Source organism: Stenella coeruleoalba (assembly GCF_951394435.1).
Source record: "Stenella coeruleoalba genome assembly, chromosome: 13".
NCBI classification, from domain to species: Eukaryota; Metazoa; Chordata; class Mammalia; order Artiodactyla; family Delphinidae; genus Stenella; species Stenella coeruleoalba.
This window is the reverse complement of record NC_137159.1, coordinates 44,382,464-44,410,415: the sequence shown is the minus strand read 5'-3', so window position 1 is coordinate 44,410,415 and position 27,952 is coordinate 44,382,464. Positions and strand designations below refer to the sequence as shown.

General features: G+C 38.9%; 1 protein-coding gene across 2 annotated transcripts in view; it reads right to left on the bottom strand.

Annotated features, from left to right (window-relative positions):
- Window positions 1-12,664, bottom strand: part of RTN4 (reticulon 4) — a 66,665-nt gene extending 54,001 nt beyond the window's left edge. For both annotated transcript variants that reach the window (XM_079941577.1, XM_079941579.1), the window contains exon 1: window positions 11,645-12,664. In XM_079941577.1, the coding sequence (XP_079797703.1) occupies window positions 11,645-12,206 (562 nt within the window). In that variant the 5' untranslated portion in view covers window positions 12,207-12,664. The remainder of the gene's footprint in view (window positions 1-11,644) is intronic.
- Between the last annotated feature and the right edge of the window lie 15,288 nt (window positions 12,665-27,952).

Sequence of the window (27,952 nt, the reverse complement as noted above, 5' to 3'; positions counted from 1 at the left end):
AGTGGTCAGGGCTTCCCTGGTGGCGCTGTGGTTAAGAGTCCGCCTGCCAATGCAGGGGACACGGGTTCCAGCCCTGGTCCGGGAAAATCCCACATGCCCCGAGGCAACTAAGCCCATGGGCCACAACTACTGAGCCTGTGCTCTAGAGCCCGCAAGCCACAACTACTGAAGCCCGCGTGCCTAGAGCCCATGCTCTGCAACAAGAAAAGCCACCGCAATGAGAAGCCCGCGCACCACAACGAAGAGTAGCACCCGCTCGCCGCAACTAGAGAAAGCCCACACGCAGCAACAAAGACCCAACGTAGCCAAACGTAAATAAATAAATAAATAAAACTTTTAAAAAAAAAGTAAGTGGTCAGTAAAATCATATCTAATTTATAAAACAAGAAAAATAAACTGCACTTTAAAATCATAGAGAAGAACCTCTGCTTCTAGCCATGAAAGTAATTTTATCACACTAACCCTTCCAACATAAACAACTATAAAACTGGGCAAAATATATGAAGCAACTGTCCTGAGACACTGGACCACAGGCAGAAGTGTAATTCCTGAGAAGAGGGAAGCACACCAGAGGAATGCCCTGGCTTTCCATCTGAAAGCACTTTCTGTCAACAGCACATGGCAGAGGAGCCCAAGGATACTGCGCTCTTGCTGAGCAGAGGAAGCTGTTGAGTTGTCTGGGATTTGTGGGGCAGGGTGACATACAAAGGAAAGCTTCAAAGAAAAGGTGCTCCAGAAATCTAGATAGATGTTCCCTTTAAACATTTGGCTGAATACAATGCTGCACGTATAGATCACAAGACTTACCAAGACCCAGCAGACAAATCTATGATAGAGTTGTGAGCTGAATGGATATTCTGGAGGCCAGACTGTTCTGGAAGACCTGACCTAAAGTTCTGGCCAGTCAGAGTGGAGAGATCTCATAAACACCCCAAGCATAAAAGTGAGATTCCAGAAAAGGTACACCTTAAGAGTGGGACAACTATAACCCTAAAGTAAGGGATACTCTAGACCAAGAGTCAGCAAAACTGACTTTGGCTCATGGGCCAAAGTTGTATTGGGAGAAAGTCATGTCCATTCATGTGATGTATTGTCTATGGCTACTTCTGCATTATAATGGCAAACATGAGTAGTTAGATAGAACCTGTATGACCCACAAGCCTAAAATATTTACTACTTTGCCCTTAAAGAAAAAGTCAGCCCACCTTAACTTTAAAATCAAGACTTAAAAAAGATCAAGGTGATTTGCCAGCAAATCAATTGCCTTCCAGAACAAAACTATCACCACATCCATGACAAGCAGTATAAAATAAAAAACTACTGGACATGAAAAGAAGAAAATTTGAGCATAAATAAGAAAAAACAGCCTATATAAACAAAAAGAAATAGTGTAAATGTTGGATTAATGAATATTAAAATGGAAATTTAAACAGCTTTTAAAAATTCCTAAGTATGTACAGTAAAAGATAGACATAATGAGTGAACAGAGAGTCTTGGTAGAAAAACATGGGCTAGAAAAAGAACCAAATGGAAATGCTGTAACTGAAAAGTACATTAATCTAAAGAAAATTTCACCAGATGAGCTTAAAAGTAGATTGGACAATGGAGAAGAAAAGATCAATAAACTTAAAGAGCAACAGAGAGAAAATATCCAAACTGAAGCACAGCATGAAGAACAAAAAGCTGGGGGAAAAAATGAACAGTCTCAATGACCTATGAGATAATCAAGCAGTTAATGCATACATAACTGGAGTCCCCCCAAAGACAATAATGACTGAAACAGGAAAAAAAAGTTTTAAGATATAGCGGCCTAAAATTTGAAAATAGTGATAGAAAATACCAGCCCACAGATCCAAGAAGCTCAATGAAACACAAGCAGGATAAACACAAAACCACAAAGAACTACACTGTAGAGGCCAAACTGCTGAAAACCAAAGACAGAGAAAAATCTTAAAAACAGAGCGAAAAGGCAGGTAAACAATAAGAATGACCTGACCTCTCACTGAAAACAACGCAATCCAAAAGATAATAAAACATTCTTTAAAATGATGAAAAAAACTGCAAACCTAGAATTGCATGCAGTCAACCCTCATAATCTGATTCCTTAATTTGCCAACTGGCCTACTCACTAAATTGATAAACCCAAAATCAGTACTTACAGCAGCAGGCACATGCAGAATAGCCATACATTCCAGTCCCCCAACATATGTTGCCAGGTGAGGTCAAACAAGGCAACCCTATTCCTTCTTGTTTCAGCTCACATACAGTAAACAAGTATTCTTTTAGCAGTCTATTTACTGCCCTACTGTTTGCATTTCTGTGCTTTCTGTTGGTATTCTGATATGGCCCCTAAGCACAATGCTGAAGTGCTGTCTAGTGTTCTTAACAGCAAGAAGGCTATGATGTACCTTACAGAGGAAACACGTGTGTTAGGTAAGGTTCATTCAGACATGAGTTATAGTTCTGTTAGCCATGAGTTCAATGTTAATGAGTCTACAATATATATCAAATAATGTGTTTCTTTAAATAGAAACACACTTAAAACAAAGTTATATACTGACGAGTAACAAAAATGTTATGACTAAAGGTTCACAGGAACCTAACCCTGTATTTCCCCTAGGGACAATGATTCAGTATCTGCTAATTCAGTATTTTCTGTGACTTTATAGACCATAACCACCACAAATAACAAAATTGACTGTATTCATCAAAAAATCCTTCAAAAGTAAAGCTCAATTAAGATATTAACAGACAAACAAAAGCTGAAAACAAAAGCTGAAAGAAATCATCACCAAGGGACCTGCACAATAAGAAATGTTAAATGAAGTTCTTCATAATGAAGGAAAAAGATGCCTGATAGAAACCCAAATCTTCATGAAGGAATGAAGGGCAGAAATGGCAAATGTATGTGTAGATACAAAATATTCTCATTCCCTAAGTTCTTTAAAGAAATGGTAAATATATGAGTAGATATAAAGTATTCTCATACCTTAATTTCCTTCAAGAATAATTGACTTTTGAAGGTATACAAATTTGGAAAGAAGCAAAACTGTCACTGTTTGCAGATGACATAATATACATAGAGAATCCTAAAGATGCTACTAGAAAACTACTAGAGCTAATCAATGAATTTGGTAAAGTAGCAGGATACAAAATTAATGCACAGAAATCTCTGGCATTCCTATACACTAACGATGAAAAATCTGAAAGAGAAATTAAGGAAGCACTCCCATTTACCACTGCAACAAAAAGAATAAAATACCTAGGAATAAAAAAAAAAATCGACTTTTGAAGCTTAAATAATTACAATATATAATAATATATGTAGAAGTAAAATGTAAGACAAAAGCACAAAGGATGGAAGGAATATGTAGAAGTACAAAAAAAACAGAAGCAGATGGGACAAAGAGAAAAGAGACTTAAATGGGGACTTCCCTGGTGGTCCAGTGGTTAAGAATCCATCTTACAATGCAGGGGACGCTGGTTCAATCCCTGGTGGGGGAACTAAGATCCCACATGCTGTGGGGCAACTAAACCCACACGCCACAACTAGAGAGAAGCCCACGCACCGCAATGGAGGATCCCACACGGCACAGACTTAAATAGACTTAAGTGAATCATATTAATAATTACACTGTGGGCTTCCCTGGTGGCGCAGTGGTTGAGAATCCGCCTGCCGATGCAGGGGACACGGGTTCGTGCCCCGGTCCGGGAGGATCCCGCATGCCGTGGGGCAGCTGGGCCCATGAGCTATGGCCGCTGAGCCTGTGCGCCTGGAGCCTGTGCTCTGCAACGGGAGAGGCCACAACAGTGACAGGCCCGCGTATGGCCAAAAAAAAAAAAAAAAAAAAAAATTACACTGAATGTAGTAAACGGCCCCAATTAAAAGGCAGAGGTTTTCAGGCTAGATAAAAACCCTACTATGTGCCACTTAACAGGACACACACTTTAAACATAAAAACACAGGTAGATTAAAAGTAAAAGAATGTAAAAGGATATATGATCCAAGCACTTATCCTACAAAATCTGGAATGGCTATACAAATGTCGAGCAAAAGTAGATTCAAACACAAGGAGTATTATCTTGAGATTACCAGAGGTAAAGAGGGGCATTTGATAATGAAAAAGGAGTAATCAGACATAACACTAAATAGATATAACAACACTAAAGGTATATGGGAAAGGTGTAATGGAAGTACATGAAGTAAAAACTAAAGAGAGACAAGGACAAATCTACAAATATTATTTAAAAAATTTAACACTCAACTCTCAGTTAATTGATAGACTGGACACACATGCACATAACACACACACTCCATAAACAAGGATATAGATGATTTAGACAACACTCCAATGAACTGACTTTTATAGAGCACTACAACCAACAACAAAATATACATCCTTCTCAAGTACACATGGAACATACACCAAGATAAGCCATTTCCTGGTCTATAAAGCAAATCTCAATAAATTTAAAAGGATTGAAATCATGCAGCGTATGTTCTTTGACCACATGAATTAAATTGAAATCAATAAAATAGAATTCTGGAAAATGCCCTAATGTTTGGAAATTAAACACACAATTCTAAATAACTCATGGGTCAAAGAATGTATCACAAGAAAAATTAAAGAATAATTTAAATCAAATGATAATGGAAATCTGCAGGATACAGCTAAAGCAATGCTTAGAGAGAAATTTATAGCTCTAAATGCTTTTAGAAAAAAAGGTTAAATTCAAAGTTTAAAGCTTCCACCTAAGGAAACCAGAAAAAGAGCAAGTTAAACCCAAATAAGTAACAGAAAATAAATAACAGCAGAAATCAATGATATAGGAAACATGCAAACTACAGAGAAAAATCAATGAAACCAAAAGTTGGTTCCTTGAAAAGATCAATAGAATTGATAATCCCTAAAATGATCAAGAAAAAGAGAAAAGTAAGTATTGGAAATAAAAGAGGGACTATCACTATAAATCCTAAAAAATAAGAGAATATTATGAACAAGTTTATGCCAATAAATTAGACACAAATTCCTGGATGTCCACTCATCAAGATGAAATAGTCAAGTTCCTTGAAAGGCATACATTTCCAAAACTGACACAAGCAGAAATAGAAAATCTGAATAGCCTTATATCACTTAAAAAAAGAATACCCATAATTTAAAACCATCTCCACAAAGAGAACTCCAAGGCCAGATGGCTTCACTAGTAAATTCTATAAACATCGAAGGATGCTTATGAAACTCTTTCAGCAAATTAAGGAAGAGCAAGCACTTCTCAAAATGTTTCACAGACTTATGCACTAATACCAAAACCAGACAAGGCTATTACAAGAAAATAAAAATACAGATAAATATTCCTTACACAGGCATGCAAAATTCTTTAACAAAATATTAGCAAACTGAATCGAGAACTTGGTAGAATAATAAAACTCTCAATAACTTAATAATGATGGTGATTAGTTGAGACTGAAAAGTTATAAAGGCTATTTGTGAAAGAGATTTATATGATAGGTTTAAACCCCCTTAGAACAAAGATGAACAGAATTTTAAACAAGTAAATTCCCTTCTTTTCTGAAACCAAAGACTCCAGTAGATTAAAAAAAAATTTTTAATGCTTTAGGTCAGCTTCACCTAGGGCTGTCAGAACACCGAGATAAATAAATTTAACAATGGCACCTTCCAATTAGTCAAATTTACAAGTCAGTCTATAAAGTTGGGGATGAAAAAAACAAGCGATTTTTTTTCTCTTTTCACAAAGGCAGCTGACAGAACATAAATATATAATTGGCCCTATAGTACAACCACAAGAGTCCTCTGGTTTTAAGACAGCAGAAAATACTTTACGGGTGGGGGCTTGTATTCTTTCCTAATCTCTTACATGTACCTCTCATAACTACGATCTCTACTCATCTTTTTGTCCCCGTACTCCGCCCTAAACCTGGTTAAAAAAAAAAAAAGTGTGCTAATTTTTTCTTAATATTGAACTTCCAAGGGACCACCAATATAACCAGACTATTGCCAAATCTGTTTGAACAACAAAACTTTATAAGCCTTCTTCATCTATGGTAATAAGAACAAGTCATTAAAGAAATAATGTTTTTTTTTAAACTAGAGGGCCACCTAAGCAAAGGACTCAGGGACTGCTAAAAAGATAATCCAATATTTAGCAGCTTACAGCTCCTACTATAAGAGTAGGAGTAGTACCTATTGTTTGGCATTATCTATCAACATTTTCAATGCATATACCCTTTGGATCAATAATTCCACTTACATGAATTTATCCTACAACACATATATCCTACAACACATATATATACTTCTATGCATGTATTTGCAAAGAGGTATATATAAAGGTGTTCACAGCAATGTTATTTACAACAGAAAAAGCTGAAAGACAACCTAATTAACCATCAATAAGAGACTGATTAAATAAAATAGGGTACATCCATATACCTTGTATATGTAAATAAATTAATGCTTTAATTCAAAAGAGTTGGGATTTTTTTTTCTTTTTGGTCACACCACGATGCAGAACTTCCCTGACCACGGAATGGAACCCATGCCCCCTGCAGTGGAAGCATAGAGTCTTAACCACCGGACCGCCAGGCAAGTCCCAAGACTTGGGATTTTTATTTGAGAGAAAATATTGCAGTAATTCTAGAACGATACAGAATATAGATCAGGATTCATCTATAATATTATATTCATTCAACAAATATCTGAGTGCCTATGCCACATCTAAGGCACTGTGCTCAGCAATGCAAATATAATGTCATACAGTCCTTTTCCTCAAGGAAAAAAGGTAATACAGCCCCTTTCCTCAAGGAGCATATAGTCTGGTGAACAGAAATGAGTAAACATACCATTCCCATATATATAGTATGATACATATGATGAGGTAAGAATAGAATGTTACGGGAACACATGAGTAAAGTAACTTAAAAATTAAGAATCACCATTCCAAGAAACAAAAAAACCATCAATTTAGATGTGAAATTATCAATTCCCCTTTAGAGTTGAGAAGAATGATGAGGCCATTGGTCTGAGAACACCTTAGCATAAGCAGAGCTGGGTCCTACCATTTTGCATGCCTATGTCCTACATTAGCTAGCCACAAAGGTCACACTCACCCATTTAAACACTGCTGATGAATTATGGTTCTGCCCTTACAGTTCCCATCCCTGGTGCTACCACCCCCAGAGGGACCTTCTAGGGTCTATATTTAGAAACAGGAACAAAAAGCCTCAAAGAATGTACTATAAGAATAGTTCATCTGCCAACATTTACTTCTACTTAGAGGTCCCAGGGAAAAATCAAGAACTATTATCCATTTGGTTGGTACTTTTACCCTGGGCTAGCAAAGAACCTTTAAAATGTGTCATTTAAATTGGGGCCTTGCAACAGCAGTGGTTCAAATAAACTGCTTTTAGGTATATTATGAAATAACTACACATAAAACAGAGTCAATTACTGAACAATAGAAAATATGTTCCTTTTTGGAAACGTTTCATATAACATAGCAAATCTTCCAAGTTTACAGAAATACAGTGCTCAAATACCATGTTTTCTAAATACTATTCCACATAATTACACATGTATCAAAGGTTCAATATCTATTCATCACTTCATTTTAAAAAGGATTTGAGGAAGCTCATGAGTTACTAAAAAGAACTATAAATTTGACACTGAGCTTCCTAGGAACCAATGTGAAATGTAATTCACTTTATCCTTAAGGAGCACACCACTTGTTCCCAACTGTTATTCCTAGTCAAAAAATTAGAAATGGTTAACAAGAGAATTATTCAGAATCTCTAAATTCATCAGTTCCATTCCTTGTTATCATTTTCTAGATTATAATAGGAGGAGAGAGGATGGGGAATGGATTATGGCATGACATCCCTTTCTTTAGAGGCAACTACTTCCTGGGAGTGTCACATCACTGTTTACTTGAACTTTATGTTAAGGACTGATACTTAAAATTTAAACTATGTATCACTCAAAATCTTTTAACATTTCTAATATGTGCTCCTAAGCTGATATAAATAATCATATAATAAATGACTTTGTAAAAGACTAATAATTTTTAATCCTTAAGCCATAACCTATACTTATGAGCAATATTCAATTCTATACAAGCTTCCACTGCAAAAACAACTTTGGACAATCTCTGAAATTGATTTAATAAGCATCAACATTCTTTTCTTTGTATTTATATCCATGGCCTCCAAGTCCTATCAACTTTGCTTTCATAAAACGTCTTATTAACCTAACTATAAAAACAGAGATTCAGAGCCAAAAAAAGCATGCTTCCTAGAGTTTCTTATATTCCTCCCTGTATTCCATTTCCACTGAATGAACTACTAATGAACTAGTTCGGGCTCTACTCACCTCTCTCAGAACTACTGTGAAAGATTTCTAAATAGTTCCCCTATTTTTCTTTCCAACTTATCTTGAATATTGTCACCAACTCACTTTTCTAACACTGCTTTCATGATGCCATGCCTCAGTTCAATAATTTTCAGTGGCTTCCCAATGTCTAAAGCAGTAATTCAGAAGGATGAAAAACAATGAAATAACTTTATATTTGGGAAACAACAAAAATATTTTTTGTTTCATTATTTAAATTGCCAAAAGCAAAGGCAACTGTGAATGGCAGAGCATGAATAAAAGCAGGATGATAAAACCCTAATTCCTTAATTTGGCATTCAACACCCTTCAGAATCCAGATCTACCACACATTTTCAATCTTAATTAACACTGGCTTAGAACACATCCAGAGACCAGCTCAATGCCATCCTTTATGAATGTTTGCATATCCTCAAAGCCTAGGTTAACCAACCACCTTTTTAACCTGAAGCCAATGCTTCTCCATGAAAAATGGTCAGCAGGGGAGAGGCTTCAGTCTCACTTCAGTTACTTCATTGCAATGGGGATGCTCCAAGCACAACAGCAAACAGCAAAATTACAACTTACCAAGTAAGGGAAATCAGCGTTTACTCAAAAAATAGGGTAGACAACAATGTTACATACACAACTGTCAGGGATCTACCATATTCACTAACATAAATCCTCTTCCAGTCAGACTGCTCTATGTTTCTAACCATGTTCTGCACATTTCTCAGCTCTTTGTCTTTACTCACATCAGTCCTTTTAGTTTCTCTAAGTCTTCAAAACTACATTTCTGCTCCAAAATCCCAATATAAATATTTAAGGAGCACATTTCTAAAATAAACAATATTTTAAAAAGCAAATTTTTTTACCATGGCCTGTTAGAGACCTCAAATGATCTAAGTGTAGTCCACCTCCCCACGCTCACCTTATACCACTCTCCCCCTAGTTTTTCTCACTAGTCTTCTTACTAGATTCTCAAACATACAAAGCTTATTACTGCCTCAGGGCTTTTGCCTCCTAGGAGCTTCTTGGAAATTTTTTACACCTGCAGCTTAAATCTCCCCTCCTCAGAAAGGCCTCTCTCAGTGCCACCCTACCTAAAAAGGCTCCCACACATCTCAGTCATTTTCCACACCACCATTCTGCTTATTTTCCTCATAACACTTAACACTAATCTGCCTTCCTTAATTATGTGCATATTATCTGTACTCCCCCCACGGGGAACACATGTGTCTTGCTTATTGCTATATGCTCAGAGCCTAGAATAGTGCCTCTTTGTAGGTAATCAATAATCAGTTGAATGAATGAACTCGTTAAGAAACCTAGACTCAGTGAAACGCCTTAACTATCTGTGCCCAAAATCATAATGTTGCTGTATTTACTAAAGGAACTAAACTTTCCAAATAGGCAACATCAATCCAGAATTAGGGAACTATGTAAAGATAGAGTCGCTGAGTAGGCAATATTCTTTCTCCTTTGTCTTCCAAACTTAGTATTCCAAAAGTCAAAATTCCAAGAGAATGCTGTCACCTCCTGAATCTCCAAGGTTCAAACAACAGAACTCTTTTCTTTGTTTCCATGAAGGAATACAAGATGACAAATTAGTATGCCTTTCTTAATCATTAAATTTATCATTTGTAAATTTCTTATTATTTAATATTTTTCTACCTCAGTTTCTCTAAAATGTGTGTTTTTACCCAGAAAAAGGAAAATATGAGTTACTCCTCAGATTCTAATATCTTTAGTGTAGTGAATAATGTTTTGAGTAATGTTTGGGGGTATGTCAATATCAAAATGCTACTCAGAAACATCACTATTGGCTTATTTTCCCCACTGTGGAGCAGGAGTGAATTGAAGAAAAAAAAAAATTCTTCTGTGATCTCCCACTGAGTTCCTTTTTCTAGAAAAAGAACCATTTCTAAAATCCTACAAGGCTATGACAATTTGTCAGCAGGCTGTTACACTACCTGATTCTTGGTTCTTGCCCTTTTATACATAAAAATCCTACTACTAGTGGGACACTTTGTCCCAAAAGTAACAAGCTATTTGTTATTGAGCTAATTAACGTGTCTAATAAGATGAATTCTCAATCTCTAACGAACTTGATTTTTTCTCTTCCAAAATAAAGTTTCCCAAGATGAAAAGGGTAATAAAACAATGTCACTAATAATAACAACAACACACAACCAGATGCTCATGAATGAAAAGATTTGAAAACTATTCACAGACTATGCAGATTTGTCTCTGCAGACCTAAAACATTACTTCTACGAAGTGTATTTCTAACCAATAAACGAAAACGTCTGTCTCAAAACATTTCATTAAGTCTCATGGCAAATCTGCCACAAGTTCACCTGGCCTATTCCCGATAGGGAATCCACAGGTTTCCCCTTCTTTAGGAATGTCAACCATTTTGCCTTTTCCTTTTTTCTCTACGATTCAATCACGATGCTTAATAGGCTAAACCTGTCCACCCTAACAGCAATTCCCCTGACCCTGCGGCAGAGGCCCTGGCAGCACTGCGCCCCCTCGGAACACGACGCCCAGGTCCTACTTCCCCGGCTCGGTTAAGCCGGGAGGCGGGGGGAGACGCCACATCACAACCCGGTAAGCTGGGCGGTGGCAGGCCTTCGCCAGAACTCCTCTCCCCAGTTCTCCACGAGTCACACCACTGGAGGCGCTCTCCCTTCACTGCAGTCGGGTCAAAGTGGACGTTCTCCACTGGACCAGAGGGGGGAGGGGGGGATGAAGTGCATGGGGCCACCCAAGCCGAGGGAGGGTTGAGGAGGGGGGCCAGAGGTGAATGCAGGCAAAGATCAACAGCAAAACTGCGTCTTTTCCCCAGGAGCAACCCAGACGGGCAAACAAAAGATTAGGCCACCAAGGCCTTCCATCCTCACCCCGGAACCGAGCCAGCCCGATGAATCCGCACCCCTAGTTCCTCGATACACACCCAGCTCCTGCAAGGGGTGGGTTCCTAACTTCCCGGACGCGGTGGAATGGAGACCTGAGAGAAGAACCTGGGAGCGGGCGGGGTGCACTTGTTCCCCGACACCCAGACGGACAATAAAGAACACGCCCGGGCTTCCTCGACCGCCCCACCCTGCTCCCCGCGGCTCCCACCAGCGGGGGCGCCTTGTCCGCAGACAAAGCCCCCTACGGGCGGAGAGGAAGGCTGGGCGCAGGCTTTGGGGGCTGCGCACAAAAGAGGGAGGGGCGCGAGGGGCGGCGCGAGGCGAAGGGCGCGGCACTCACCCACTGAGCCGGAGGAGCCCCTGCGTTTGGGCGCGGCCGGCGTGGAGGGGGGCGCGGCGGGGGCAGGGGCGGCCGGGATCCACGCGGGCTCCGCCTGAGGGCTCACGTCGGCCGGGGGAGGAGGGGGAGGCCGGGCTGGAGGCTCATCGTCCTCAGAGAGCTGGGAGGGCGAGGTTTTGGTAATGGAGGGTAGGGAGGGCGCTGGCTCCGCCGACGACGCGGGGCTCGGGTCCCAAGACGGCTGCCGCTCCGGGGCGGCGAGGGGCGCTGCCGGCAGGGGCCCCCGGGGCGCCGGGGGCACGAAGTCATTGCCGAAGTCCAGCAGGGGCGCGCCAGCCGGGGTGGCGGCGGCGGCGGGCACTGGGGCCGCCGACAGCGCGGCGGCGGGCTTCCTCTCGAGCACCTCCAGCTCCTCCAGGTCCTCGTCCTCGTCCTCGTCTTCCTCCTCCTCTTCCTCTTCGTCCTCGGGCTCCTTCACGAACTGGTACTTGAACGCGGGCTGAGGCCGGGGCGGGCTGTCCGAGGACGAGGAGACCATTGGCGACTGGTCCATGTCTTCCATTGCTGGCGGGGAAGAGATGATGCTGCAGCTGCTGCCTCCGCGGGAGACGCTTCTCCTCACAGCCGCGGGCAGTTATGGGGGGTGGGGAAGACTGAGAGGGGCAGGGCCCAACGAGCCGAGGGACCTGCAGTGGCGACGGCTCCCGGAACAATGAGACTGCTCCTCCTGCCTCCGCGCCCGTGATGCGCCACCCGCCCCGTCCCCAGTTGCCGCCGCCGCCGCCGCCCAGACGAGCGAAGGAGAGAGGCCAGCCGACTCTCCGCCCAGTTTGGCGTGACTCACGCTCCTGCCAGGGAGAGGCAGGCACTAACGCGGGAGGAAGCGAGCCAATCGGCTAAGAGATAGAGTTGACGGGCAACCAGCCGGCCCAACGGGAAAGGAAAAAGACGCAACTGGGTGGGTGTTACCGCATTTCCTCTCTTTTACCGGCCAGGCTGGGTTCGATGGGCGGGGTTTGGAGCTGGGAACCCCACAGTCCGCCTAGGGTAGTAGAGGGTCGAACTGGGGGTCTAGGCCTTGCCCGCAGCTGGAGGTCAGTCTGTGTAATTAGAGTACTGGGAAAGCGAGCCCGCTGCCTGCCTGCCCTGAAGGGTCGGAGACGCTCCTGGCGCGCCACCGGAAAGGCGTTATCTTGGGGACTGGGAGTGGAAACTTTCCTCCCAAGAAAGGAAAAATCCCAGAGCGCAGAAAGGTACCAAATAACGGGACCGTGGAGTAGCCTTAAGGATTGAAGTATACGTTAAATTTTAGATTTTGAAATAAGATTGTCTTTTTTCAAACTTAAATTCCCAAACCACCTTATCACTACTACCATCACCACCTTAAAAGAAAAAATAATATTTTTGACAGTTTTAAGATCAGTCCCAGTCTAAACTGCGGATCCTGGATGACGTAGGCAAAACAGCTGGGCTGGACGATCTAGGGACTGGGGCAGACCATTTGAAAGTCTGCTCCTCTTCAAAGAGGGTTTTGGGATCTGCCCGCTACTGGACTCTTACTTGGTAGAAGGATGAGTCACCCAAAGAGGAAGGGGAGAGAGGAAAGTGGAAAGAGAACGATGCCTTGGAGGGCAAATTTGATTCACATTATATTTCAGTCACTTAAGGCTCATGAGTCAACATTTCGGATGATTCAGGCCTTCTGGGAGTCAGGAAGCCAAATACATACTCATTTCTTTGGTATGCCAGAATGAGCATAATCCCCATTCCACTTTTTCCAGAACTGGAGGGTTTAAAGAAAGTGATTGCAGAACATTTAAGTATCAGCATCCAGAGATTTACAGATCCCTTTTATCTTTCTGATATACCTTTCAAAAATATTCCCTTCCTGCCTAATCTGGAGGCCCTGGAGAGAGGAGGTTAGCTTGCTTTCAAGTTGCTCACAGTCTAGGCCTGCACTGTTCAATACCTTAGTCATTGGCTACTCCTGGCTATTGAGCACTTGAAATGTGAGTCATCTGAAATGAGATGTGCTGTAAGTTTGAAATGCACACTAGATTTTGAGAGTTAGTACAAAAAATTTAAATATCTCAATTTTTATATTGGTTACATGTTGGATTGATAATATTTTGGCTATATTGGGATAAATGTAATATATTATTAATTTCATTTGTTTCTTTTTAATGCATTATCTAGAAATTTTTAAATATATATGGCTTATATTTTATTTCTATTGAACAGTGCTAGTCTGAATTGACGATTAAGAAATGTTGATTGGGACTTCCCTGGTGGCGCAGTGGTTAAGAATCCGCCTGCCAATGCGGGGGACACGGGTTCAAGCCCTGGTCCAGGAAGATTCCTCATGAGCAACTAAGCCCGTGCGCCACAACTATTGAGCCTGCACTCTAGAGCCCGCGAGTCACAACTACTGAGCCCGCATGCCACAACTACTGAAGCCCGCACGCCTAGAGCCCATGCACCACAATAAGAGAAGCCACCACAATGAGAAGCCCACGCACCGCAACAAATAGTATCCCCCGCTCGCCGCACCTACAGAAAGACCATGTGCAGCAACAAAAATCCAATGCAGCCAAAAATAAATAAATTTATTTTTTTAAAAAAAAGGAAATGTTGATTGCCATGGGGAATCACGGGTTATTTAAGCAAATTCTTAGCTCCAACTAATTAATATTACCCTAGGCTCAATTTGGGTATTAAAAAGGAAAAGCAGGGGTTGGGGGGAGGGAGGAGGGACACAGAGGTGGAACACAGGAGATTTTTAGGGCAGTGAAACTATTCTGTATGACACTGTGATGATGGATACATGACATTTTACATTTGGCAAAACTCAGAACTGTACAACACAAAGAGTGAACCGTAATGTAAACTGTGGACTTTAGTAATATATCAGTATTGGTTCATCACACCAATGCAAGATGTTAGTTATGGGGGAAACCGATTGGGAGGTGGGCATGGGAGTGTATAAGAACTCTCTTTAATGTTCAATTCTTCTGTAAATGTAAAACTAATAAATAAACTTTATTATTTTTTTTAAAGGAAAGGTAGAACAAGATTTCCTGGCAATGTTACCTGATCAGGTTAGTTATCAACAATACATTCAAGACCTGACTTATCGGGGCTTCCCTGGTGGTGCAGTGGTTAAGAATCCACCTGCCAATGCAGGGGACACGGGCTCCAGCCCTGGTCCAGGAAGATCCCACATGCTGCGGAGCAGCTAAGCCTGTGCACCACAGCTACTGAGCCTGCACTCTAGAGCCCGCCAGCCACAACTACTGGAGCCCGTGTGCCACAACTACTGAAGCCCGCATGCCTAGAGCCTGTGCTCCATAACAAGAGAAGCCACCACAATGAGAAGCCCTCGCACTGCAAAGAAGAGTAGCCCCCACAGGCCACAACTAGAGAATGCCCACACACAGCAACGGAAGACCCAATGCAGCCAAAAAATTAATTAATTAATTAATTAATTAAATCTATTAAAAAAAAAAGACCTGACTTACCAGTCCCACAGAGATGAACTGGCTTTATTTTTAGAAAATTGTTGTGAGTTGCTTTGAGTTTGTTTGTTTTTAGAAGGGTTAGGAAGAGTAGGAAGAGAGAAGTGTTAGTGTAGAATTTGGGGGCAGGAGGTTAATGCCAAAGTAAAAATTTTTAACAAAACAGATTCCTCAATAATAACTAAAACAGTCCTGTTTCAAGTATTTGTCAAATATTTGTCAAAAATTATCAAAAACATACATGATTTTTCAACTAAGTCCATATACTAGCAAAAATATACTAGCAAAATTCTATGGTATGAACTCTTCTATTAAATCACAATTGAGCCATCAGCAGTTCAGTCTTCCCCATACTGTTTTTCCTACTGTGATTGTTCTGAAACTCCTTAATGGAAAGTTTCACAGGGTTTTAACATATTAATTGTAAGTTGCTTATATGATATTTCTGCATTCGTATATCTCTGTATCTGCTATTACTAAAATAGTCACAAAGAAATATCTTTAATTTATTAAAATTGTCATAAAAGAATGATTACAGAAAAGTGGTAGATTTATAATTTTAATATTAAATAGCATTAAATATTGAGGCAATAATATAAGCACTCTCCTCTGACACAGGAGAAAAATAAGAATTTTATATTGTTATCTCAGTGACTTCTAAAAAATTAAGTATTTGATGGATGAATAAGAATAAAGAGCTTATCCAGTGTTCATAGAATGGTCAACAAAGCATAAGGAAAGGAGAATGTTACTGCTATACCAGAATTAAAAGTAGTGTTAGTGACACATTAGGGTAACTAGATGTAAATACCACTCTCACTAACAAGAACATTCTTATAGGTATTTTGAAATGGTTAAAGGAAGAGTATAAATTCTAGTTCATAATAATAGAAAATAATTATTCAATGAATTATCTTTGAAATTATCTTACCAGATGTAGAAGTTTAAAGTTTCCAGTTACAATGGGTTAATAACTGTTCTCTCTTAGAACATTAAAAAATATCCATTCAGGCTGGTGGAATCTCAGAGTTGGAAGAACTCTGGGAAATCAGCTTGACCAATCTCCCTCCCATTACAAGAATTCCCTACAGAAGGTTTTTTAAACTTGGCCATCTGTGGTAGATTAAAAATGGCTACAAACTCTGCAACAACACCCATCAAGAGGTTGGGTCAATTTCCCCATCTCTGGATCTGGCCTTGTGACTTTTTTGTCCAATAGAATATGCTGGAAATGTTCCAAGCCTAACCAGCAGAAGTATTACAGCTTCCACGCTCTCTCTCTTGGCATGCTGAGGCCCCAGATGACAGACATGGAGAGAAAGACCTAGCCGTCCCAGCCACAGAGCTGATGTCCCAGAAATATGAGACCACCTCAGAATGAATGTTCAGCCAACCCACAGAATCATGATAAATAATGAATCACTATTTTAAACTACTACCTTTTGGGATGGTCCATTACGCAGCAAAAGCTAACTGAAACATCAGCCATGTTGTGCTTCCATTATGTGCTTAATTCATTCATACATGATATGTATATGTATACATTGTGTATTTACTCTGCACCAAGCACTGTTCAAGACTGCGAACAACGGCACTGAACAAATCAGACACAAATGTGCATGAACACTTTCAGTAAAGGAAGACTCACTACTTAGGGAAATAGCCCATTCCATTTCTGTAGTAGTATAGCTTATTGTAGAGTGTTGAATTGACACCTAATCTGGTATACATACATAGAACAGGTTAATTGTCCTTGCATCATGTATGCCCCCTGAGAGAGTTAAAAGCGTGGGATGGGTGTACTCTTGTCTACATACTGTAGGATGTAGACTGGAGAGTAGATTCAGCAACCATGGGAGAAAGATGAAAGGTAGATTCCTGACAAATCTGTTACAAGAAGCTGTGCATCACAGCTTTTTTGCCGACAGAGAAAGACTTGCTTGTGTTCAAAGAGCACCAATGAGCTACGTTCAACCTTTGTATTCAAAAAAGACTAAAACATCATTTTGGCACTCTTAAGGGAAAAATTAACAGCTTGCTATGTCATTGTCCCTACCATTTCACTGGGATTTTAGATTTCATGAAATGTACCTTTTTGTGAAATGCAGCTTATGGTTCTGGCTAACATCTTGACATACACTAAGTTCATCTGTAATAAGAATAGACATATAAATAGTATAAGATCAACGTCTTTGGCCATGCTGGTTATACACTGACAATTAGAGTTGGACCTAAAATTAAAATTTCAAGTTTCAAAGAGAAATCATATAATATGCAAGTGAAAGTCATAAGGCCCAAAAAGGTCCTCTGCATTTCCTTCCTAGTTTAATATGCATCATTTCTCTGGTGATATTTATTTTGATCTAGCAAAAAAACTATTTTTGATCAGTTGTTCTAAGCATCACAAATCCAAGCAAAGAAATTCCTAAACCATCTTAGAGAAATAAAAGAAAATCTGTCCTCACGAGAAAAAAAGAACTACAACGAAGAGTTTACAAAATTATCTGGGTTATAAATAACTCACTCTAGTAGGTATCCCACTCTTCCTAATACCTAAACATTGAGGTATAAATTTTGTTATTTTATTGTGAATGGAAATAGAAACCAGGTGGTCACTATCTTTAAAATAAACATTATTCATTTCTTCAACTAAAATCTATTGAGCATCTAACACATTTCCTAACATCAAGGAACATATAGTCTAGTTTATGTAAGAATATATAGGTATATATACATGTGTGTATACACATTCATATATGTGTGTATATATGTATATACATATGTGTATGAATATATATTACATGTATCAATATATAATAGAGAGAGGGAGACAGACAGACAGACTGGTCTAAGTGAAACATAACTATTGCTTATAGTTCAGGCAGAAGTTGATGAAAGCCTAAACTAATAGCATAGGAAATAGGAGAAGATAAATTTGAAAAACATTTAAGTTGAATTCATAGAATTTGGTGACTAATAGGATGGAGAGGCTGAAGAAAGAGAAGCTGATTCTAAGGTTTAAGTTTAGGTGACAAGGTAAATTGGTACTGCCATTATTAAAGAAAAGAAGTCAGGAGAGGAGCACAGAATGGGTGAGTAATGCTGGGGAGGATATAATGACCTAAATTTTTAGATCCAATGAACTTGAGTTGCCTGAAGAACATTGGAGTAGTAGAAATAATCAGGAGACAGCTGGAAAACTAGGGCTGGAGCTTAAATCTAGTCTGGAGAGCAGGTAGCTAAACCTGTTGGTTAGGTTTCATGGGTAAATATTTGAGGAAAAATGGTGGGGTAAAGGAGAGGATGGCCAAGCAGGTTGGTGGATACTGTCTACTGCCCATGGGAGAAAAAGGCCTAGAGTAGAGCCCTGGGAAAGATCAACATGAAGTATCTCTGGACGTATTTGAACAATGTTATTTCCACTGATCCTTTTCTTTTCCTAGACAGTACAAATCAAAACAAAACAAAAAACTCCAATAGGTCCAGTTTTTAAATAGGCGCTCATTTTGTTTTCTCCATTCACCTTAAACTCAGAACTCAAAATAATATTCCAGTAAGTGCCCAGTTTAATTCTATTCAGCAGTAAGTAATCTATAGTAATAGGGACAGCACCAATAATTTAAGCCTCAGATAATTCTTAAACCCTCATTAAACTGGTAACTCCAGCCGCTTAGCCAATAACAAGTGGTAGAATTGCCTGGTAGACTTTGCCTCTTTCTGTAACTAACCAGCCACTAATGAAGATGCTAAAGAGAAGGAAATGGCTGAAAGAAAGGCAATAAGAGATTAAGCAAACTCTATAAATTACAAAATTAAACAATAAATGATTCTTTTATATACGACTTGTATTTATGAGGTATATGATTTTTTTAATCAACAGAGCTATATTGCTCATATTCAACTTTTTTTCTACTTTCCTGAGAACTGAGAAACACATTCATCACTGGAAATGCTATAGTATATTACCCTGCATGTGTCTTTTTTGAAATTCATTTTCCTTTTATTACTACAAACTTATTATCATCTATTATTTCCATTTTATCTGAGTTTTATTTATTGTCCGGAGTGGAAATTTTTCCTGTCAAGTGGTAAAAGTAATGTTGTAAATCACTTATGAAATGATAAATACTATTTACTCTATTGAGTTAAATATGGTGTGTCATTCATTTCCTCTCCCTCCTAAAACCCCATTAAAATGTCAGTAAAGCAATAAAAATGGTATTAACCAACAAAGACAAAGAGAATAACAGAGGAGACAACAGTGTATAAAATATTTCAACATATTTTTGGAAGACAAAGCAGATAGAGGAGCAGTTACTGATTTAGCAGACTGTGAAGTTACAACCTAAACACGTCTCAAGGGGCAATATCAACTAGAAGTAAGTCATTTTGTGCCATAGAATCCTTGAGATGCTCAGCCCTTGGAGGTGCTAGTATTGAAAACAAGTGGATTAAGTAAGAGAGGAATCCTCAGCCCCTTTGTCCCCTTCCTACACCCAGAAAGCCTGCAGCAAGGCTTAAACATATCACCACTGCTCCACTATCACTGCTCCCCCAGCCCCTGCTGTCCCCTATACCTCATTCTCCTCCAGAAAGGAAACTGGAGGATTCATTTGTGGAGAAACAAAATGGTTCCAGTGAAAATTTCTCAAAGTATTGGCATTTGGAGTACCCCAGTAAAAAGACTTGATGATCCCCACCTGCCCCCTTCTCCCCACAAAGCTGCTGTCCATTTTTTAAAATTCTCTACTCTTAAACATAAAACAAAACACAAGAACCACCAGTCATTTCACAAAAGTCTTGAATGGAAGCTAAAAATGAAAATAAACAGAAAAAGAAACTTGAGGGAACAGAGGCATACAGAAAACAGAAGAAAACATCATAGAAACTTTAATATTTACAGGGAGATAACAGCATATATCACTCCATAAAACAAAAAACAGAAATAACAAAAAGGAAAAAAAATCAAAGAACATGAGTGAGTTCACAAATTAAAACCAATTTCATGTTCATAGCAGCATTATTTACAATAGCCAAAAGGTAGAAACAACCCAGGGTCTATTAATGAATGAATAGAAAAACAAAATGTGATATATACATACAATGGAATACTATTCAGCCTTAAAAAGGAATGAAATTCGGATACATGCTACAACATGGTTGAAGACTAAGTGAAATAAACCAGACACAAAGGGACAAGTAATGTATGATTCCACTTATATGAGGTACCTAGAATAGTCAAATACATAGAGACAGAAAGTAAAACAGTGGGTACCAGGGCTAAGGGAAGGTGGAAATGGGGAGTTAGTATTTAGAGAGTATTTGGTATACACAGAGTTTCATTATGCGATGATGAAGAAGTTCTGGAGATGGATAGTGGTGATAGTTGCACAACAATGTGAATGCATTTAATGCCACTGAACTGCTCACTTAAAAGTGGTTATAATGGTAAATTTCATTTTACTACATCAAAAAGATTTTAATTGCAACTTTAAAAAATTAAAGTGTTGGAAGTTACATTTGTAAAACTTCCCAGGGAAATAGAAAAAAGAACAAAAAGATGTATTAGTAACAAACAAATGGAAATTGAAGTATTTTCTTTTTTAAAAAAAGCAACACCATTTACAATAGCCTCAGAAAACATGAAATATTTAAGGATGGATTTAACAAAATATGACCAAGACCATTACACTACAAACATTGCTAGAGAAATTAAAGAAACTAGAAGGACTTCAACTTGACTTCAAGATTTATAATAAAGCTACAATAATTAAGACAGTGTAGTACTGGCATAAAAATGGACAAGTAGATCAGTGGAACAGAATAGAGTCCAGAAATAGACTCATAGACCCACATATGTATAGTCAGGTTTTTACACTGGTGTCAAAGTATTTCAGTGGGGAAAGCATAGTCTTTTCAACAAATTGTGCTGGAAAAATTGGACATCCATATGCAAACACACACACACACACACACACACACACACACACACACACACACACACACACGACCTTTGATCCTTATCTCACATCATAATAAAAAAATTAGTTCAAAATGAATCATGGACATAAATAGAACAGTCAAAGCTACAAAATTTGGCAAGAATACATAATGAATGTTCTTGCAAGTATAAAATGGTACCACCAATTTGGAAAATCATTTGGTAATTACTTATAAAGTTAAACATACCTAATGATATGACTCAGCAATTTTACTCCTGGATATTTATCCAAGAGAAATGAGAACTGGAAACAACCCAAACGTCCATCAACTAATGAATGGATAAACATATTGTGGCTTTGGAATCCTACTCGACAATAAAAAGGAATAAACTATTGATATACACAGCATGGAGGAAACTCAAAAGGATTATATTAATGAAAGAAGCAAGACACAAAAGCCTCCATACCCTATGATTCTGTTTATGTGATTCTTAAAAGGGCAAAACCACCAGGGACACGGGGAGGGGAGGGAGTGATTGCAGAGGGGATAGGGAACTTCTTGGAGTGATAGTGTTGATGGTTACACGACTAATATACGTTGTCAAAACTCATTGAACTATATGATTAATATGAGTGAACTTTGTTGGATAAAAATTATATCTCAGTAAAGCTGATTATTTTTCTTAAAAAAGACAAAGATGTAATACAGAAGACAAACGATGAAAAAGCTAGAAGATAAATTTGGGAGGCCTGTGAATCACTAATAAGAGTTCCAGAAAGAAAGAACAGAAAAAACACAGTTTCCTGTTAACCTAATTTGTCCTCTGGGAAGGTGAACTTGCAGTATGGTACTTCAAGCTCCATGACAGAGCATTATTTAAGAGTTTACATTTTAACTTAACCTTATAAATGTGTGCAGACTTTTCTGGGTGTCAATAAATGTTTTAAGACTATTTCTTAAACAATTTTCCTTCTCTAAATCACCTTCTATCTCTATGAAATTGATAGTGTTGTAAATAAAGCTAAGTCTAGCTTAAGTTGTTATTTAGATCTTAGAATTGGGGCTAGTTGCTGTTTTCAGGTGACTATGTACCGTGCAATTTTTTAAAAAGAAACTATTATTTAAAATGAATGTTTCCTAAGCATATTGTGCTTTCATTGCTGAACCTCTGAAACCCAGCCATTAATCTTTTTTTAAACAGCTTTATTGAGGTATAATTCTCATACCATACAATTCATGCATTTAAAGTGTACAACTCAGTGCCAACTATTCTTCACCTTTTGTACAAGTTTTGAATAAGATATGGAAGAAAATACGATGTGATTCAGTAGAGCAAGATTCTAGATCCCCAGCTTGGTGACCTTTAGGAGCCTCTGGGCTTCAATATCCTCATCTGTGAATCAGGGGGTTAAACCTAATGACTCTCTCGCTCTGATCTACCTTCAAAATCATTTTTTATTGTTTATTTTTAGTCTTTAATTTCTCTCTAGTGCCAACATCAAATATTGGGATAAGCAGCTCAGAAAGATGTATTTTACAGTAGGAGAGTTGCAACAATGCTCTGAATTAAAGATGATGCAGGCAGATTTATTACAGCATTTGGAAGTCTTTATAAATGTAACGAGATTCTTTAGAGCCTTTCTTGAAAGAAGACAGTTTCCTTTTATACGTTTCAAAGTAAGAAAAAAAAGAGAAAGAGGATATTCACATGGTGTGTTTAACTTAGATGAGCTTCTCTTCTAACTTTATCTTTCTCATTTCTGAAAGCAAATATGAAAACTATGTAGAAAGTTGAACCGGCTTGGAAACATATGCAAGAAAACTATATTAACGTCAGTGATTCAGCCACATATCTTAATCAAAAATATAAAAAACATTGCCTTCCAAGCTTTTGCTGAAGTAGAAAATGAAGAGTTCCCATAAAAGCCTGGTTGACATGCAAAATTTTATCACTGCAGATTTTAATAGTATATTCCTTCATTTGTTTCTTTTCTCTATTTCAAATAACAAAGGTAAAGTTATGCTTTTAAATTAATATGCGTATATTCCTAAAAAGCTTACAAGGGATTTCTTAGTAACTAGATATTGCTGTGGGTTGAATTGTGTCCTCCCCAAAGATATGTTGAAGTCCTAACCCCAGTACCCCAGAATGTGACCTTACTTGAAAATAGGGTCATCACAGATGTAGTTAGTGAAGATGAGGTCATAATGGAGTAGGGTGGGCCCTTAATCCAATATGATTGGGATCCTTTTAAGAAAAGTAGAAGACAGACACATAGGGAAGACAGCCATGTGAAGATGGGGCAGAAATTGGAGTCATACTGCCACAAGCCAAGGAACACCAAGGCTTCCAGAATCTGGAAGAGGCAAGGAAGGATTCTAGAGGCTTTGAAGAGAGCATGGCTCAGTCAACAAGTTGATTTCCTACATCTAGCCTCCAAAAGTGTGAGAGAATACATTTCTGTTTCTTTAAACCACCCAGTTTGTGGTATTTTGTTATGGCAGCCTTAGGAAACTAATACGAACATAGCCAAATTTTACATGCATGCGGATGTGCACACACAAAAAGAGAACCCTCATTTTAGTCAAATTATTGGATTTCAAAAAAACTAATATAATCAGTGTGAACTTGAGTAATTAATTAAAATAATGCATGATGCCTTATAACCTTTACACAATCTCTTGAAGACATTGCCTTTCTAAATTTTGTGTTATATAAGGGAACTAAGCTGAAAAAAAGGAAAGGAAAGGAAAGGAAAAAGAAAAGGAAAAAGGAAAGGAAAAAAAGGAAGGGGGAGGGGAGGGAAGGGGAGGGAAGGGGAAGGGAGGGGAGGGGAGGGGAGGGGAGGGGAGGGAAGGTGTATTTTTCCAAGGGAGATATAACACAATATCTCTGAGAGAGGCAAGACTGCCTACTCAAAGGATAAAAACTCAGAAAACAGCTACAAGAGAACTATTTCTAAATCGACAGCCAAGTTACAGCATTTGTTATTACTAAACCATTTGAATCGCAAAGGAAGAATTTGAGACAGTAATAACTTATTTCATAATTTTATGATGAAACCTACATGGAAAATTTTCATAAACAGCTTTAACTATGAAAATACTAAACAAGGAAGTGATAGACAATTTTTCTTCATGTCCTTTGTTGCTAGATTTAGTACATGTGATTTCTTTTATTTATTTATTTTTTTGGAGAAAAATTTTAAACTTCATTAAAAGATATTATAGAGACAAAGATATGAAGAGTTATAAGATTCAGTATCATAAAGGAGGCAATTAGTCCCAAACTGATTAGTATGGTCAAAGAAGTTCAAATCAAAATCACAAGACTTTTACATGAAACTTGACAAGGTGCTTTGAAAATTTACATAGAAGAACAAATAGTTGAGAATAGCAAAGACTCTCTCAACTCGCTTCCCCTATCTAGCTTGGCGAAACCACAAGCTCAGTTAAATCCAAACCTGCTTTCTCTATTCTTGCACCATCATAACTTAAAGTGGCTGGAGAAAAGCATACAGCTTTGCCGTCCAACCTGAATTTGTATTCCTCCTCACTAATCTCAAATGTACCCTAACTCGATATGCCAGTCATTATGTATGTGTATATGATTTTATTGGAAATCTCTCTGAGAACATATTTAGGGATTCATGAGCCCTGTAGGCTCTTAGCTTGTAGATTATGATTCAAGCATGGCATTCCTGCCTGTTGTCTTTATAGGGTCATACTGATTCTCCAAAACTTTACAAACACTTCATAATCACTTTCCATATTTAGATCAAAACCTCTCCAAAGCAATAACCCATCTTGTCCTATTCCATTCTCAAGTCTCACCAAGCTTAGTTATCAATTTTACTTTCATCTCTTTTGCCACTTCCAAGCGGAGCTCTGCTGTTATAGCCAGTAGGAGTGACCACCACCAAGAAGAGAAGCATTCAAGTGAGCAATGTTATTACAAATAATAACAACTTGGAAGGGAAAATATTATGTCGATTTGGAGCTAGAATGCTCTCAAAAATTTTTTTATTCACAAACAGTTTCCAAATGTAAAGCTTGTGAGAAAGGTGCCATTTGCCAAAGGTAAGCCCTAAAGAAATGACTAGAGAGGTAAACGACAACCAGACCAGTTCAGACACACTTCATTCTGCGGCCTCACAAATGAACTGCATCGGCAGATGTCATTCCTGTTAAGTATGCCCCCAGAATATATTCTAAAACATGTTAAACAATTTGACAATCACTGTTTTGAAGAATCGCCTTCACTCTGAGACAGTGAAGGTAGGGGTTAAAAGCATAGATTCTAGAGCCAAACGTCTCAGGTTTAAATCCTGACAGTCTCACTTACTAGGTTTGTGATTTTGAACAATTATTTTCTCTGTGCCTCATTCCTTATCTGTTAAATAGGGATAATAATCGTGGCCACCTCAAAGACTGGTTTCAAGGATTAGTTGAGTAATCATAAAATACTTATAAGAGCACATGGAAGTATACTATGCAGTTTGGTTTTTATTCATAAACATTATGTAGGATATTTTATGCAGTGAAATACGAATTTCAGACAGTACAAGTCCTGGGAAGTTCTGAGAAGATGCTGCTATATTTAGAAGGAAGGAGGGATGTAAGGAAGGAAAGATGGATGGAAGACTGCTAACATTTGTTCTGCTGGAAAATCTCACCTAAAAAGACAGTATCTCTTTTGCTTTTCTCAAATAGCTTCTACTAATACCATGCTGAGCTCGTAGATAAGAAAAGTATTGAGAAGAAATAACATCCGTGAAGTTCATTTAGCACCATTATGACATGTAAGTGCTTTAGAGCCATATTCCTTATGTATTAAAATTTGGTATTGTTACTTAGGCAATACCTGTCTTTCTCAGTGGCATTCACCCCCACCTTCTTCAAAACAGAGATGGAAGGAAGGATCTGGTATGAATTACACATTACTCTGTGCTGTTATAATTGGTGATTAGGCAGTGGTCCTTGTTCCTGACTAGGAGACATCCAGGAGGTAACCAGAGGTGATAACAGAAGCATCAGCTAGTGTGAGAATTAACCCAGGGAAACTTTAAATAAAAATAGGATAAGCAGGGGAGTTCCCTGGTTGCCTAGTGGTTAGGATTCTGGGGTTTCACTGCCATGGCCCAGGTTCAGTCCCTGGTCAGAAAACTGAGATTCTGCAAGCCGCATGGTGCGGCCAAAAAAAAAAAACAAACAAAAGAATTAGGATAAGCAGTCCTCCAGGTCTCAGGAGAGTATGCTCCTCATACTCTGGGTTGCTTCCTGCCAAAACGAAAAGAGATCATCAGCACTGGGTACCTATCTGAACCAAAGGTGGCCTCAGGGCCATGAAAATTAAAAGCTAGTTGACCAAGACTGCATTAGTAGGCACTTTGGGGGATATTAGGCTGGTCCACACCCCTTTGCTTTAACTTCCCTACACAGGGCTGAATCCCTGGCATCTATGTTTGTATCGTTTCCCTGCTCGCCTGTCCAGAGCTGATCAACCAAGGATGCACACATGACCCTAGTCAGGCCAAACAGCACCTCAATCTCTCTGTCTCTGTCTCTCCGTCTGTCTCTAAGAATTAGCCCTGAGAGATAAGAAGCTGGGCTGGTCACCTGAACTGAGGATGAGTATACTCAAGAGCAAGGGGGTAGCTATGTTTGGCCTTATGCAGCCAAAGCAACCAAGTCAATCTGGAAAGAGAGAAAGAGAGAGAACTGGAGCCAATGAGCACAGTAAGTCAGACAAGAATTGGCTGCTTGTGTTCTTGACGGATCCCTAACTCCTGATTCTAATCCTTCCTGAAACCTGGCTGTACTGTCTGCCTTCCTTGAGATACTCCATTCTTTAAAGAAATTTCTTTTTTGTTGTTGTTTACATTGGTATGAAATAAATTTCTGTTACCTGCAAACAAAAGAGCATTGATGAATGTAGCTATAGGCATTATTGTATTATCTATGGTGTTAAAATCTTTTCTGATGATTGTTATCTGTAAAAGGCAGGTAGGAATGAGACTTCTCTGGTTATCCTTTTTATGTCGTTTTGACCTTCAAATTGTGTAATTGTATTACCTATTCAAAAATATTTAATTTAAAATTATTGTTGAAATAAGCTCTGCATATAGTGATAGTATTTTCCACATCAAAATTCAGGACACCTCATTTAATACAGAGTGCAAAAACAGATCAGAATTTTAAAACTCAGGCCCAGGGCTTCCCTGGTGGCGCAGTGGTTGAGAATCTGCCTGTCAATGCAGGGGACACGGGTTCGAGCCCTGGTCTGGGAAGATCCCACATGCCGCAGAGCAACTAAGTCCGTGAGCTACAACTACTGAGCCTGCGCGTCTGGAGCTTGTGCTCCGCAACAAGAGAGGCCGCGACAGTGAGAGGCCCGTGCACCGTGATGAAGAGTGGCTCCTGCTTGCCACAACTAGAGAAAGCCCTCGCACAGAAAGGAAGACTCAACACAGCCAAAAATAAATAAATTAATTAATTTAAAAAAATACTCAGGTGCATGCACCTTAGCTAGAAGTTTTTTTTACGGTGCAGGATCATAGGGTATGCAATAAGATATATATTTCCTATGTTTAAGTAGGAATGACTGACAGTATGGCTTGGTATCCAGAGAGTAACTCAACCCCCTCAATGGACCTCTTTGGGATGCTATGAGATCTCCTGACCTAGGAAAAATGCACAAATGCAAAACATACTCTCTTAAATGGTTCCTGCACCCTTTGAAGCCCATCCATGGCTGCCAATATATTACAACTTACAGGAGGTAAATTTACATACCTGAAATGACTAAATAATCATATGGTGGTATTAAACATCTTAGTTAGTAGAAATT